The 15,133-nt window shown below is 60.8% G+C and overlaps 1 protein-coding gene across 1 annotated transcript; it reads left to right on the forward strand.

Annotated features, from left to right (window-relative positions):
• The first annotated feature begins 2,674 nt into the window (after positions 1-2,674).
• AKAP17A (A-kinase anchoring protein 17A) lies at positions 2,675-11,482 on the forward strand. The gene is made up of 5 exons (XM_037013407.2): positions 2,675-2,833; positions 4,296-5,073; positions 5,803-5,951; positions 8,526-8,766; positions 9,829-11,482. Exons 2-5 carry the CDS (start codon positions 4,312-4,314, stop codon positions 10,714-10,716), a joined length of 2,040 nt encoding a protein of 679 aa, XP_036869302.1. The 5' UTR covers positions 2,675-2,833; positions 4,296-4,311; the 3' UTR covers positions 10,717-11,482.
• The last annotated feature ends 3,651 nt before the right edge of the window (positions 11,483-15,133 follow it).

A 15,133-nucleotide genomic window follows, 5' to 3' on the forward strand; every position in this document is an offset into this window, starting at 1 on the left:
GGATAGCTGGGTGGGCAGATGAGTGGATGGATGGGTGGGTGGGTAGCTGGGTGGCTGAGTGGATAAGTAGGGGGATGGATAGATATATAGAAGATGATAGATGTAGACGGATGATGGATGGATGGATAAATACACAGGTAGGTAGATACATGCATCCATATAGGCATGCATTTATAAATCCACATGCCTCGCCAGGCATTTTTCTTGTATGATTAGGTTAATGGAGTCTCTGAATCTTGGTCAACGTGATAAAAAGCAGTGAATTGTCTGACCTGGACAGAAGTGTGCAATACAGACGGAAGCCAGAACTGGACTGGCTTTGCATTCAGAAACAACATGCCATTTGCTGGTCTCTCCGGCTGTACCACCTCATTGCATGCCTGCATGGAGCTGGCGACCTGTGTCAGCCATGATCACAGTGAGATGAGGTCGTGGTGACGTATGTAGGGATCTAATCCAACATGACAGGTGCCCTTAAAGAGCAAGAGAGAGACGTGCGGAGGTAAGTCAGATGTGTGACAGGTGGTGGAGTTGAAAGGAGGCAGAGACAGGGGTGATGTTGTGATGTGCCAGGGTGCCCCAGGAAGGTAGGCAGCCACTGGAAGCTGGGAGGGAGGCCAGGAGGACGTCCTCCCTGACGGCCTAGAAAGGCATCAACCCTGCCACCACCGTGCTCTCAGATTTCTGGCCCCCAGAAGGGTGAGAGGATAAATTTTTGTTGTTTAAGTCACCCCGCTGTGGAACTTTATTATGGCAGCCCCAGGAAATAAAGAGTGATCGTCGGAAGGTCGGTGCTTATTTACCCAAAGAGATGAAATGATTTTCTGCACGGGATTGAGGAGTTTTGCATGGTTAGTGGGGAATCTAGGATCCCTATGTCTATTCCAGATGTATGAGTTCTTGGCTGCTATGTAACAAAGTACTACCAACTTGGTGGCTGTGAACGGCACACATTTATCATCTCACAGTTTGTGTTAAGTCAGGAGTCCAGGATGTACCAAATGGGTCTTCTGCTCAAGAACTCACCAGGCCCCTTTTAAGGTGCCAGCCAGGGGTGAAGGTCTCATTTGAGACTCCAGGCTGTCTTCCAAGCTCAGAGAATTCCCACTTCTCTGTGGCTGGAGCATGGAGACCTTCATCTCCTGGGGGCCACCCTTTCATCTTGGCAAAGTGGTTCTTTTCCGGAAGGCTGTTCACTTTGTGACACAACCAGGCAGCTACAAATCTCTCTGCTGTGTACACGCACTTAGGTCAGGCCCACCCAGAGCATCTCCTTTTTTATTAGCTTGAGTCAATTGCTCAGGTCTTTAATTGCAATTGCAAAATTCCCTCTCCTTTGCCGTATAACCCTGGGAATCACATTCTGTCATATTCACAGCTCTGTTAACACCCAGTGAGAGTGATTGGATAGCCATACGCAGACCACCCTAAGACAAAGGATTAGGGCTGTGGATCTACATAGGGGGGGGCTTCGCTTTTTCTATTTCTGCAGTGCATCCAGAGGAGGGGTGTCTTGCTCAAAAATGTAAAAGGATTTTTCTTGAACATTTCCCAAAGTACCATACTCCCCTCTTAGTCTCACTGTTTCTGGAGGAGCCACTATCTCAATTCTTCATTTGCTTTGCAAATGCTTTGGGGAGCAGAGTAAAAAAAGTTTCTAAATTAGACAGTTCCGCAGGGACGCAAACCCGCCATCCATATGCGATCAGCTTTGAGAACACCAAACACCTATCTCCGTGTTCCCCCCAAGGCACGAGAAGGGAAGCGAAGACAGCCAAGGTGTGTCCACAGCCACTGAGAAACCTGCCTGGGTTCCGAATGCTCCCCTTCCTTGGAGACCCTGGAGTCTCTGCTTCCTCCTTGCCAGGTGGAGATCTTGACCATGTTTGCTCTATGGGCCGTGTATTAAAGGAACGTGACTCGTACCTACCAGATACCCCACAAAACACCTTTGTTTTTAAAACTCCACCTGACATCAGGGTCCCCTCACCCACCTTCACCCCGTGTTGAACAACAGAAGGTCTGTGCTCTTGTTCCGACTCCAGCTTCTCAGGTTGGGGGGCTTCTGGCATATTTGGGGCAGCGGAACATGCCTTGTGCCGCACGTGGCATAATGTGGGAGCTTAATAAATTGCAATTTGTTTGCTCCCAACTATGCAATTGTACAGAAACTATAGTATGCATCACATGTAAAATGTATTATATCGTTACATTAAAATTTTGCCAATTCTATAAGAACAAGTTACATCAATGTGCCATTTAAAATATAGAGAAGCAGTGTATGCATTGTGTATTTGCATATAGGTATAAGACAGCTATATTCCACAGCTAATCAATATGCAAGATAAATAAAAATAACCAAATCATAGATGAGCTATTAGATCACAGATAACGTATAATTAGGTCTTATTATTTTGCGGGCAGTAGTTATGGTAACTACAGGCGCAAAAGCCGCCCGGGCCCTCCGTGGCCGTAGGCGGAGCTGCGCACGAACAGCCCCAGGTGGGGCCTCCGCGGGGTGCGGGGTAAGGTGGACGCCAGCGCACGCGCAGTACAAATCCCGGCCCCCCGGAAGTCCCGCCTTCGAGGGCGGGGCCTAGCCGGCCGGAGAAACCTGAGGCCGCCGCGCGGCGGCTTTCGCGAGCCCGGGCGCCGGAAGCGGAAATACGTCATAGGGACGGGCGGCGGCGGGTAGTGTCTGGGGCCCCTCCCGGGGACGGTGTTGGCGCCGGACTGCGAGGCCGCACCTGCCGTGGTCGTCGGAGGAGGGCGGCCAGCTCGGGCCAGGGCGGCGGCGGCGGCGGCCGGGGGGCGCAGGCGGAGCCCCGCGCCGGTGAGCCGACAGGCGACCGCGTCCCTCCGCGAGCCGTGGCTTCCGGGGCCCGGGGGGGCGCGGGGCTGGGCGTCTGGCCGACTGGGGGCCAGAAGTTGCAAGGGCTGGAGTGTCTGGGAGCCGGAGGACACCTGGGGCCAGGGGTCGCAAGGGCTGGGGAAACCGGGAAGCCGGGAGATACCGGGGCCAGGGGCTGTAAAGGCCGGGGGTACTCAGGCCCGGGGGCTGCAAGGACTGGGGTACTGGGGGGTCGAGGAGTTGCAAGGTCCAGGGAACTGCAGGGACTAGGACCCGGGGGATATTGGGATGGGGGTTCCTGGAAGCCAGGGCCTGCCAGGGTGTGGGGTGGCGGAGGCTGGGGGCGCGCAGCCTTGGCGACCCAGGGTGGCCTCATGTACTGGGCGGTGCCAGGGAGGCCGGGGTGCAGGAGCGGGAGGTAAAGGGGCGGCTATTCCAGGAAACTGGGAGGCCGTGCGTGCCCGGAGGTGCACAGACCTACCCAAGCGGAGTGGGTGGTTGGGGGAGGTAGGGAGGCCGAAGGTGCTGCCTGGGGTATCAGGGCAGCCGAAGGGATGGGGGTTGTGCTGTGGAAATGGGGGTAGCCAGGTGACCAGGGTGGGCAGCCAGGTCTCTGGCTCGGGCTCCCCTCGCGGCCCTTGGCGTCCTGGGGGCAGGGCTGTGGTCTCAGCCGGGCGGCAGCCCCTCGCAAGCACCCTGCACCCGCACAGGTGGCTCCTGCATCCCGCTGGGACCGTCCTGCCCTGGGGCCCCTCCCCTGGCTGCCTTCTGGCAGGAAAAGCCTGTGAGCAGAGCTGGGGGCGGCTTATTTGGGCTTCTGCGGGTCAGGTTCTTCGCAGGAGCTTGGCTTTCTGGAAGTTCCGGCTTCTCAGACCAGGAAGACCTGCCGGCATGAAGGCAGGTGGGGGAGGAACAGGGCCAAGGGGCTGGAGCTCCCGTCGAGGGAAGGCCCTTGTATGTTTAACTTGGTCACCCTGGGTTATTTATTGGTTGTTTTCAGCCCAGACGACCTTCCTGGTTTTTTTTTTTTTCAGGGCCTCCTCCTCACCGCGTCGCAGAAGCCCTTTCCTGCCCTGTCCCTTCCCCAGCGGGGCCTCCACAGCCTCCCGGGAGCTGTGCGGGCTGCCTCGCCTCTCCCCACTGTACCTACCGGGGTAGGAAGCCAGCCCAGCCCTGCTCCTGCTGCAAGGGCCAGGGGAGAGCCGCTTCTGGGCACTGGGTGTAGGTCTGAGCTGACGCAGGCTTGGCCTTAAGCTGTTCTTAAAAGCTTTCGTCAGCCCCGTTTTTTTCCCCCTTTCCTGTGATTAAGAAAAACAAACTCTCAGGTGACGATGGCTTCTCATGAGGTGGAGAGCAGCTTCTAGCTTCTGTGACGTGGCAGAGAGGCAGCCTCGTTTCCCATCCCTGGCCCCCTCCCGACCCCGACTGTGTGCCTTTGTTGCAGGCCCCACGTGCCGGCTATGGCCGCGGCCACCATAGTCCACGACACGTCTGAGGCGGTGGAGCTGTGCCGGCCCTACGGCCTCTACCTGAAGCCCATCACCAAGATGACCATCAGCGTGGCCCTCCCGCAGCTGAAGCAGCCGGGCAAGTCCATCTCCAACTGGGAGGTGATGGAGCGGCTCAAGGGCATGGTGCACAACCACCAGTTCTCCACGCTGCGCATCTCCAAGAGCACCATGGACTTCATCCGCTTCGAGGGCGAGGTGGAGAACAAGAGCCTGGTCAAGTCCTTCCTGGCCTGCCTGGACGGCAAGACCATCAAGCTGAGCGGCTTCTCCGACATCCTCAAGGTGCGCGCTGCCGAGTTCAAGATCGACTTCCCCACGCGGCACGACTGGGACTCCTTCTTTCGCGACGCCAAGGACATGAACGAGACGCTGCCCGGGGAGCGGCCGGACACCATCCACCTGGAGGGGCTGCCCTGCAAGTGGTTCGCGCTCCGGGAGTCGGGCTCCGAGAAGCCCAGCGAGGAGGTCCTGCTCAAGGTGTTCGAGAAGTTCGGTGAGATCCGGAACGTGGACATCCCCATGCTGGACCCCTACCGCGAGGAGATGACCGGGCGCAACTTCCACACCTTCAGCTTCGGCGGGCACCTGAACTTCGAGGCATACGTGCAGTACTGCGAGTACGCGGGCTTCATCCAGGCCATGAGTGCCCTGCGGGGCATGAAGCTCCTGTACAAGGGCGAGGACGGCAAGGCAGTGGCCTGCAACATCAAGGTGAGCCCGGGCCCGGCCTGTGTCGGCATTGGGGTGGGCCCCCCGCAGGCCCTGGCAGCCGCCCACGGCTGCAGTTGCAATAGGCCTGTGCCTAGGATTTCAGATGCAGATGTAGAGAATCAGGCCACCCTTTGGCTTTTACAAAATCTGTTTCTTAGGGACACATCACAGGACCCAAGTATTTTGATATAGTGGGGAAGGCGATGGCCAGGGCCACTTCCATGTGAACTTCAGCTGTGTCCAGGCCAAGAGAACTTCCTTCTGTGAGGGCTCAGTCTGTCTGGCTGGGTGGGCTCTGATTTGGGGTGGCTTTGTGGTGACAAGGGAGCCAGGTTTTTGTGGCAGGACCCGCTTGCAGCCCTGGTTAGTGTAGGGCAGGCAGACGCCCTGTGCGGCAAGGTTGAGGGGGTGGGTCACGGAATGGGGGGGCCCCTGCTTGCAGGAGGGAACGTGTCTTCTGAGAGGGCTGGCTTGCATCCTTGAAAGGGTGAGGCCAATGAAGCCTGGTGGCGGTTCCTGCTCCCTGGGGAGGCACTGGCACTGCTGCAGGGGTGGCAGGGGAGGAGAGGACGCTCAGTGCCAAGCACCTGAGTGCCGGGGCCTCCGTGGGTCTGCGGGGTTGGCCCTGGCCGGTGGATAGTCCCCAGAATGCCTGCGAGGTGGGTGGGGAGCCTGCTGTGTGTGGGACGGTGCCCAGGTGACACCTGTTGCTCCGCTTTGCTCTCGAAGGTGTCTTTTGATGCGACCAAACACCTGAGTGATGCCTCGATTAAGAAGCGGCAGCTGGAGAGGCAGAAACTGCAGGAGCTGGAGCAGCAGCGAGAGCTGCAGAAGCGGCGGGAGAAGGAGGCCGAGGAGCGGCAGCGTGCAGAGGAGAGGTGTGCCCGTGTGTGCACGTGTGCGTTTGCAGCCATCAGTGTCTGCACGTGTATGCGTCTGAGGGTGTCTGCATTGGTGTGTGTGTGCATCTGCCTGTGGCTGTGCACGTGTGTGCATCTCTGTGTCTGCGTGTGCTTGTTCTTGTGCATCCACATGTGCCATCTGTGTGCACCCTGCTGGTCTCAGGGAGCCCTCTTTGCAACGTGGCGTGTGCAGGGGGCCTGGCCTTCCTTCCCGCCGAGCCTCCCCGTGGGCACCGTCCTCGTGTCCTGCACACACAGTGGGCGTCTGGCCGTCCTGCGGGTTGGCACTGAGGCAGAGGCCATGCTGACAGGGAAGCAGAGCGCAGTTGGCAGCCAGGCTTTATATGAAAGGGTGGTGCTCGGGCTGCCTTCCGTGGCAGCACACACCCCAGAGGCTGACACAGCCGTGGTTTTTCCCTTTATCATAGTTGGTCTTTTGGTGTCACAAATATGACTTAGGCAACGACACAACCTAAGTTTTAGCAAATGAGAAACTGTCCGTGGTCTGCGTACTGCTGTGGTCAGGGGTCCTGCTGGCGTGTGCCTGTGTCCCACACGCGTTTCTGTCCTGCCATCTTGTGAACGTTAGGCGTATTGGAGTTAGTGGATTCGCCCCATGCAGTCTCTGTCCTGCATATGGATGTAACCATGTCCCCTGCTTGGGGCACGTGTCTGCTTGGCCCAATTCACCGCCGCAGTAATGGCCCCGTGCACCTGTGTCTGCAGCTGGTGGCCTGGATCTGCACCCCATGGGCCGATGCCTGGGCAGTGGTCCCAACCACGCTTGGCCTAGTCCCACATTGCTCCCAGAGTCTGCTTGCTGGCTGGGAGAGGACCGGGCAGTGGTGTGTGTACAGGTGGATGTAGATGGGGGAGAGGAGCCTGCAGGAGCGCCAGGACGTGGCAGGTGCTGGGCACAGAGCCGCCCTCTGATGGGGCAGCACATGGGAGGCCCATGTGGACTCGGTAGGGCCCGGGCCTTTGTGGACTTTGGAGGGCTCCAGGTGGGCGAAGGGGGGTGGTGACGACTCCTGAGGGGCTCAGAAGGGGCTGGTGTAGGTTCCAGGGATTCCATACGGGCATGGCAGGAGCTGGAGGACTTCCTGGGGGGCTGTCTGTGGGCTCCAGGGTTCAGGTGGGGTCTATGAGGACTTGGGAGCAGTGTGTGTGGGCTGGAGGCGTGCTGTGATGACTCAGGGGGGCCCACATGGTCTGCAGGTTCAGGAGGAGCCTGTGAGGACTCAGGAGGTCCCCCTTGTGGACTCAGGTCCTGTGTGGACATGGGGGTTCGCCAGTGGGCTCGGGAGGGCCCCTGAGGCTTTATGCCATGTGGAAAGTGCCCATGTTGGCAGCTCCCAGCCCACCCAGGATGAGCAGTGGCTGGAGGCTCAGTCTGTGGACACTGCTGTGTGCAGCCCAGCCGGCCCTGGTCGGGGGGGGCCCTGTCCTGCACTGTGACCCGCAGTCCCAGCATCAGTCTTGCAGAGCTGTCCCCACAGAACATCGGAGCAGCTATGAGGCTTTGTTCATGGACGCAGGAAAGGTCAAGCGTCCTTGTTCCTTGGGGTAGGAAGACCATGCCTGTGGCCTTTGAGACTGGGAGGCGTGGGAAAGATGGGCTCCCTGACCTGGGCGGGGGCCCCAGAGTGTTGAGGGGCAGGCCTGTGACAGATGCTGCCTGCTGTGGGAGCCAGGTTGGCCCCAGAGCCCGCTGCCCTTGGTGGCCTGAGTCTGCCTGCAGTGAGCCAGCCCAGCGTCCCCCAGGCTGGAGTGTGAGCCTCGGGCCTTGGGCTGCAGTAGGGAACAGCTTGCACGTGGCCTTCACGTCCGTGGATGGTCAGCTGCTCCTGCGGGTCCTGCCGGGCTGCGTTCCATTGAGATGTGTGTGTCTGGAAGCCTGGGGCCTGGGCGCCTGCCAGGGGCCCGTTGGTGCGCCGCTTTGTGGCCTGTGGCTCCTTGTGGCTCGGTCAGCCCGGCCCCCTCTGCGTGGTCCTGTTTGGCCCCAGGGGGCACCGGGTTTCCGAGTCCCTGCTCTGGGCTTCCGGTGCCTCTGCAGGGAGGCTCGGGCTCTCCGCAGCCCGCTGACCCCCTGGGGCTTTGGGAGTCGTCTCAGCACTGAAACCTGTCTGGGGGTCCCTGTCTGCCCGCTGTGTCCTGTAGGCCCCTGCCCAGGCTGCAGGGGGAGGTCTTGGGCTGCCCCTGTCACCACGTGGGGTTCCCCTGAGACAGGCTTTTCCTCCTGGGCGGGCAGAGCTCTGCGTGACTGGCATCCCATGGCTGTGGGGCACCAGTAGGTGGAACCTGGTTCAGAACCCAGCCTGCTGCCGTCAGCCAGCCTCCTCCAGGGGCTCGCGTTCGGGATACCCCTTGGCAGGCACCCCCGGAAAGATCCAGAAACCCTCACCCTCGTGGACACGCGTTCCTCGGATTCCACCGAAGTCTGCTTTGGGATGAGCCAAAGTGCGCGGTGCGGGCAGGCCTGCTGCCCACCCCCCACGTCCCGGGCCCTGCCGCCCTGGCCTCACGGCGCCCTGTGCGCGTTTTGCGCAGGAAGCAGAAGGAGCTGGAGGAGCTGGAGCGCGAGCGGAAGCGCGAGGAGAAGGTGCGCCGGAGGGAGCAGAGGCAGCGGGACCGCGCGCTGCGGCGGAGCCAGCGGAAGCTGGAGCGGCTGCAGGCCGAGGAGCAGAAGCAGCTGCACGAGAAGATCCGGTTGGAGGAGCGGAAGCTGGTGCTGTCGCAGCGCAACCTGCAGTCCATCCGGCTCGTGGCGGAGCTGCTGAGCCGGGCCAAGGTACCTGCCGCACCGCGCGCCCCCGTGGCCGTGCGCGCGCTCTGCCCGGCGGTCCCGCCCATCCGCCGCCGGTTGCTGCCGGAGCCCAGGGCGGGACTGCCTCCTGGCGGGGCGTCGCGTGTCCGCGTCCGGGGCTCTGCGCACTCCTTGCCAACACGCAGGGGCCGGCTAACTGCGCAGGCGTGCCCAGGGCTGCCCTCAGCCGTCCAGGGGCCGGGATCGGGGCTGCCAGTCCCGGAGCCACGAGGGCGAGCTCGCCACGGGGCCTGGGCCCGGGACTCGACTCCCGCCGCAGATGCGTGGCCTGGCCAGCCAGCCTTGCTCTGACCCGGGCCAGCCAGCGGCCGCGGCAGCAGGACGAGGGCCGAGCCTGACGGGTGCAGGGGTTCCTGCGGGTTCAGCGGTGGCCCGGGAAAGCCCGTGTGCCCCAGAGCCGGGAGCGCTGCCTCCGCAGCCACAGGCATTGTCAGCCGTGCGCCCCGGTGCCCCTCCCGGAGGCCACTGGCACTCCCGCCAGCCGGGTCGAGGACACGTGGATGGACATGGCCGGAGCTCCTGCTCAGGGGGCCGCGCGCCCCGCCATCTGGCGTGGCGTGACCCCATAACCTGTTGTCTACTTACAGTTGTGATAAGTCCCGGGAAGGAGAATGGCAGGCGTGCTGAGACAGGTGGCCGCTCAGCTCTTGTTCCATGGTGAATATTGAAGACACTAACCCAGGCTAGGCCACCACGTCCTGCGGCGGCCACGGCAGCGTTTGTCCGCGCCGTAATCTCAGCTCCCTGCCGCTGGTGACTGCTTGGGACCCTCCCGCAGGCCCCGCGGCACCTGGAGGGCCCGGCCCGCCCGGGACGCCCGCCCAGGCCCGGCCGGGCAGCTTTGTGCGGGGGCTCCTCGCTCGCTCCGACGTGTGGCGGCCCCGGGCATGCAGGGCCGGGCGGGCCGGGTCCTGCCAGGACCTCTGGCCGTAGCCCCGGCTGTGGGGCGCCGCAGAGCCCGGCGCCGCCTCGGAGTGTCTGGTGGGGCGCAGGTGGGGCTCAGGTGCGCGCCCCTTTGTCCCGTAGGCGGCCAAGGCCCAGGAGCAGGAGCAGAAGGAGGCGTCGCTGCGCCTGCAGCAGCTGGAGGAGCGGCGGCGGCTGCAGGAGGCAGAGCTGCGGCGCGTGGAGGAGGAGAAGGAACGGGCGCTGGGGCTGCAGCGCAAGGAGAAGGAGCTGCGCGCACGGCTGCTGAGCATCCTGCTGAGCAAGAGGGCCGACGACCCCCGCACGCACGACGAGCTCGCGGCGGCGCACGCAGGCCTCCTGCAGCCTGTGCTGGACATCCTGCAGACCGTGTCGGCCAGCTGCGTGGGCGCCGCCGTGCTGCCGTCTGTCGCGGGCCCGCCGCCCCAGCCGGAGAGCAGCCGCGCAGCCAGCGGCGTGAACGGGCGCGTGGCCGAGGAGGCCCCGGTCACGCAGGCGCAGGAGCCGCGCCACGCCGCCTCCCCCGAGAAGCGGTGCCCGGCCGTGCTTGCCTGCATTCCCGACAACCAGCAGCAGCCCGCGGGCCCGCCCGCCGCCAGCGAGCAGAGCGCGCCCAGGAAGGACGCGCGTTCCGAGCAAGACAAGTGCAACCGGGAGCCCAGCGGGGGTCGCGGCCGCGCCAGCAGGGAGCGCAGCGCCGACGACGGGCCCCGGGAGGCGAGCCGGCCGCGGGCGGGCAGTGCGGAGCGCGGGCGGCGGGAGCGGCGCGCGCACAGGAAGCGGGCGCACGAGGACGCCAGCCCCCGCCGGCGCAGCGGCAGCCCGGAGCGCTCGCGCTCGCGGAGGTCGCGCAGTGGAGACCGGCACGGCCGGAGGGACCGGAGCCGGGGCCGCAGAGGCGGCTCGGGCCGCAAGCGTAGCCGCCAGCGGCGCGGCGAGCGGTCGCGCTCAGGGTCCACCGGCCGCCACCGCAGCACCTGGAACAGGTAATGCCGGGGCCAGCGCAGATCTGGACCCTGCAGGCCCAGCCGCCGGCGCTAGGAACCCGCGCACTGCCGCCCTCTGGGGGCCGCGGCCGCTGGCTTTGCTTTACCCAGAAAACTGTTGACGGACAGCTTTACTCGCACCGCCCTCCCTGTAAGTCAGGAGGCCGCGCCGGGGGTGGCGGATCCAGGCTGCCCCGCGCCGCAGCCGAGCATCTGAACGCCGAGGCGCCCCCCTGCCGTCAGCCTGGCCGCACGTGCCCACGGCGGCGGGGGAGGCCCTGTTCCTGGCCCCTTTGCTCTCCCCGTTCTGTAACTTGCACCGGCTGGGAAGCACGTTCTGGTTTGGGACGCGGAAGGAGCAGAGGGGTCAGGCTCCTTGCGTCCTCAGTGAAGGAGGCCCACATCCCGCCGGCAGTGACCCAAGGTGCCGTCACTGGGCCCAGGGTGCAGGGCTGGACGCCCCCTCACCTTCAGAAACGTTCACTTCTCACGAATTCAAGCAATTCGGTATAAAAACGGGTGAAAAGCTTTGGTTCCTAGTCAAGGGTAGCGTGTATATAGTTTTTTTAAAGAGCTGTTTTGCTAAGTTATTTTTACTTGGAACGTTTCAAAAGGGATTTCAGGCTGCACACTTGTTAAATTTTATAATTAATTGCTTTTCCAAGCAAAGCTCAGAAGTCCTTAAAAGTAGTTGTAACGTTCACGTTAGGAAAGGTGGTGTTCATTCCAGGTTGCATTTTTATGGTGAAATAAAACCCTTTTCCAATGAACACACGTTCCCATAGTTGTGTGTCTTACGGTTTTGGGGCTGCGTCAGCGAGTGGAACCTGGCAGAGAGGATTTGGAGTGGGTGGAAATTATTTGCTTCCCCCAGAATTGCTGCTTTGCACGGCGTGTTTCAGGCTGGGGAATCCGAGCAGATGTGGCTCCCCAGAGGCGGCCCACGTGTTCATGGGGCACCCCCTCTTCACGAGGTCACAAGGTCTCTAGTCCATGCAAACCTAAAGGGCCGACTCAAAGGGGAATCACTTGTTTCCTGCCCGGGGGTGGGGTGGCTGTGGCCCGCGGCCCGGCCGGACCCAGGTGTGTGACCTCCTGTCCATCTACAGTTCCTGATCTGTCGGTGTGTGGGGGCCGGTCTGGGGCCTCCCACCCGGCTCGCAGCACCACGGGGCCCGGGGCCCCCCTCGCTGTGCATGGCTTCTGTCCCGCCCCCAGCTGAGCTGTGGGCCCCTGCGTGTGCTCTGACCCCCGGGGTTAGGAAAGGCCCTCCATCCTGTGCAGCCACACCAGGGTACCCGCTGCCCAGCCCTGAGCGTCTGAGCTGTTGGCAGCATACAAAGTCCCTGGGACCGGGTGTCACCCAGGGTCTGGGGGTCTGAGGTCAGGTGTCCTCAGGTGATGTGGTCTCCGAGGTCAGAGCGTCTCTGAGGTCGGGGTCTGTGCCGTGGCCCGTGTGGTGGACATGTGTCCTGGGACCAAGGGGGTCAGCGTGGTGGCAAGCGGGAAGCTGGGATCTGTGCCCAGGGGAGCAAAGGGGAACGCAGACCACACAGTTCAGACTGCACAGCCAGGGGGGCTTCTGGCCGGGGGTGGAGATGGGGACTCAGGGAGATGGGGCAGGTGGATCTCCATGCTGGGGCAGGCCTGTGGGTCATTGGCTGTGGGGTCCCGGAAAGCTGGGGACGCCACCCTAATCTACAGCACAGAGTCTGGCGGACGGAGTCAGGGTCATGCCCTGAGGTTCTCTGGTGTCCCTGGGCGTCATTCGCCGAGCTTCCCCGTGCATACCCTCAGCTCTGCCCTCTGCTGCCCGGCCTGGCTGCGGGTAGCTGTGTCCGCAGAAGCCTGAGTGTAATGCTTTTCTCCTGGGGTCTGCAGGCTTTGCCTGTGTGACAGCCACCAGGGTGTGCCCATCAGGGCTGTCACGCCTTCCTGGAGGACTAGTGCCTGCCTGTTTCTTCCTTGTGTGCACAGCCTCTTCCTCCAGGCAGCCCTTCCTGGGCCGGCATGCAGCTGTCTGCACCTGAGGACATCACTTGCATCAGCCCACAATAGACGGCTACCGCTGCATCCTGGTGTGGGGGACCATGGGCTGAGTGTCTGTGTCCCAGAATCCACGTGTGGATCGTGACCCCCAGCGGGGTGGTGTCAGGATGGGCCCTCTCACATGTGAGGTTACGGGGTGCAACCCTCACGATGGATGAGGGCCCTTACAGGGAGACCCCCACAGAGCCCCAGTCCCTCGTCCACATGAGGACACAGTGAGGAGATGCCGGCCCTGAGCAGGAGGCCCCACCACACACCCACCTGCTGGCGCCTTGACCTGGGCCTCCCGGCCGCAGAGCCATGAGAGATCCAAGTGTGTTCTGCATAAGCCCCCAGCTTGTGCAAGTTGCCCCCAGCCTGTGGGACTCTCTCATGAGCCAGGTATCACAGGGTCACTCAGTCTAGTGCATCTGGAGCTATTGGCAGCACTGCTCTCCCCACCCTATCCTCTGCTCTTCTGCCCGGGCTGCACCCTCTCTCCCCTGCCTGCTGAGGCACCCCTGGGCGCTCTGCCTCTCCAGGCCCCCAGGTTTTATCCCCAAACAGCAGCAGGACGAAGCTGCTCAGTGTGGCAGAGCCTGCGCCCCTGTAGGCACAGCCCGGCTCACAGCCTCTCTGCAGCTCTAGGGCCTTGGCACCTGCCACCCGTCCTGTGGGGCTGCTCTTCCCTGGGTCACCGCATGCTCTCCCGGGAGACAGGTGTGGAGGTCTCCCTGACACAGTCAGAAACAACAGCACCCCTCCCCCAGTGCAGCCCCAACCTCCTCCGCAAGCACTTGGTCACCGTCGTGACCGTTATTCCCTCTCATGTCTACATGTGGCTTCTTATCTGCCTGCGGCTCTTCCTCTTGGTGAAAATTTAACTCCCAGGAAAGGGGAACCCTCCTACGCTGCTGGCGGGAATGTAAACTAGTTCAACCATTGTGGAAAGCAGTATGGAGGTTCCTCAGAATGCTCAAAATAGAAGTACCATTTGACCCAGGAATTCCACTTCTAGGAATTTACCCTAAGAATGCAGCACTCCAGTTTGAAAAAGACAGATGCACCCCTATTGTTATCGCTGCACTGTTTACAATAGCCAAGATACGGAAGCAACCTAAGTGTCCATCAGTAGATGAATGGATAAAGAAGATGTGGTACATATACACAATGGAACTTTACGCAGCCATAAAAGAAAAAAACAGATCCTACCATTCGCAACAACATGGATGGAGCCAGAGGGTATTATGCTCAGTGAAATAAGCCAAGCGGATAAGGACAAGTACCAAGTGATTTCACTCATATGTGGAGTATAAGAACAAAGGAAAACTGAAGGAACAAAACAGCAGCAGAATCACAGAACCCAGGAATGGACCAGTAGTTATCAAAGGGAAAGGGACTGGGGAGGACAGGTGGGAAGGGAGGTATAAGGACGGGGAAAAAGAAAGGGGGCCTTACGATTAGCATGTATAATGTGGGGGGCATGGGGAGGGCCGTGCAACAGAGAAGACAAGTGGTGATTTTACTGCATCTTACTATGCAGATGGACAGTGACTGTGAGGGGTATGTGGGGGGGACTTGGTGAAGGGGGGAACGTAGTAAACATAATGTTCTTTCTGTAATTGTAGATTAATGATACCAAAATAAAAAAAAATGTAACTCCCAGGCAGAGGGTTCTGGCCCCCACTGGGACCCTCCTGGCCCACGACTGGCAGGCTCAGTGAGGAAAGTCCATACGTATTTTCCAATGAGGAAAAAGAAGAAAAGCACATTCTTCAGCCAAAAACGTCAGCCTTTCTGCAGTTTTAATGTGTGTTAGCAACAAATCAGTTTGAAAATAGAATGTGTGAAACTGATGTTAGAATTGTTTCTAACACACAGCCACTGGAATGGCCCTACAAACCCTACTAATAATAGGAAAGAGGTGCGGGCAAGGGCGTGCAGAGATGGGACCCCTGGGCACTGGTGGTGGGAATGTAAAGTGGTGCAGCCGCTGTGGAAAATCGGCTGGCGGTTCTTGAGGAAGTTAAACAGAATTACCCTGTGGCCTAGCTTTTTCACCCCTACGTTTACACCCACAAGAGTTGAGAACGTGTTCAGATGAAAATGTGTGCACAGATGTTGACAGCAGCATCATTCACAATGGCCATAAACGGGGAACCGGTGTCATAGATGCACATGTGGTCCATGCACACAAGGGAACATTACTCAGCCCTGAAGAGGAGGGCAGCCCTGAAAGGCACACAGCATTGATGGACCTGAGCCCGCGGTGCTCAGGGAGAGACGCAGACACACAGGGACACATGATGGGGGGGGGGGGTCCATTTATAGGAAACGCCCAGAACAGGCAGATCCACAGAAAGAACTAGGATTCGTAGCTGTCGGCAGCTGGG

This window comes from Manis javanica, chromosome X (assembly GCF_040802235.1).
Source record: "Manis javanica isolate MJ-LG chromosome X, MJ_LKY, whole genome shotgun sequence".
In the NCBI taxonomy this organism is placed as follows: Eukaryota; Metazoa; Chordata; class Mammalia; order Pholidota; family Manidae; genus Manis; species Manis javanica.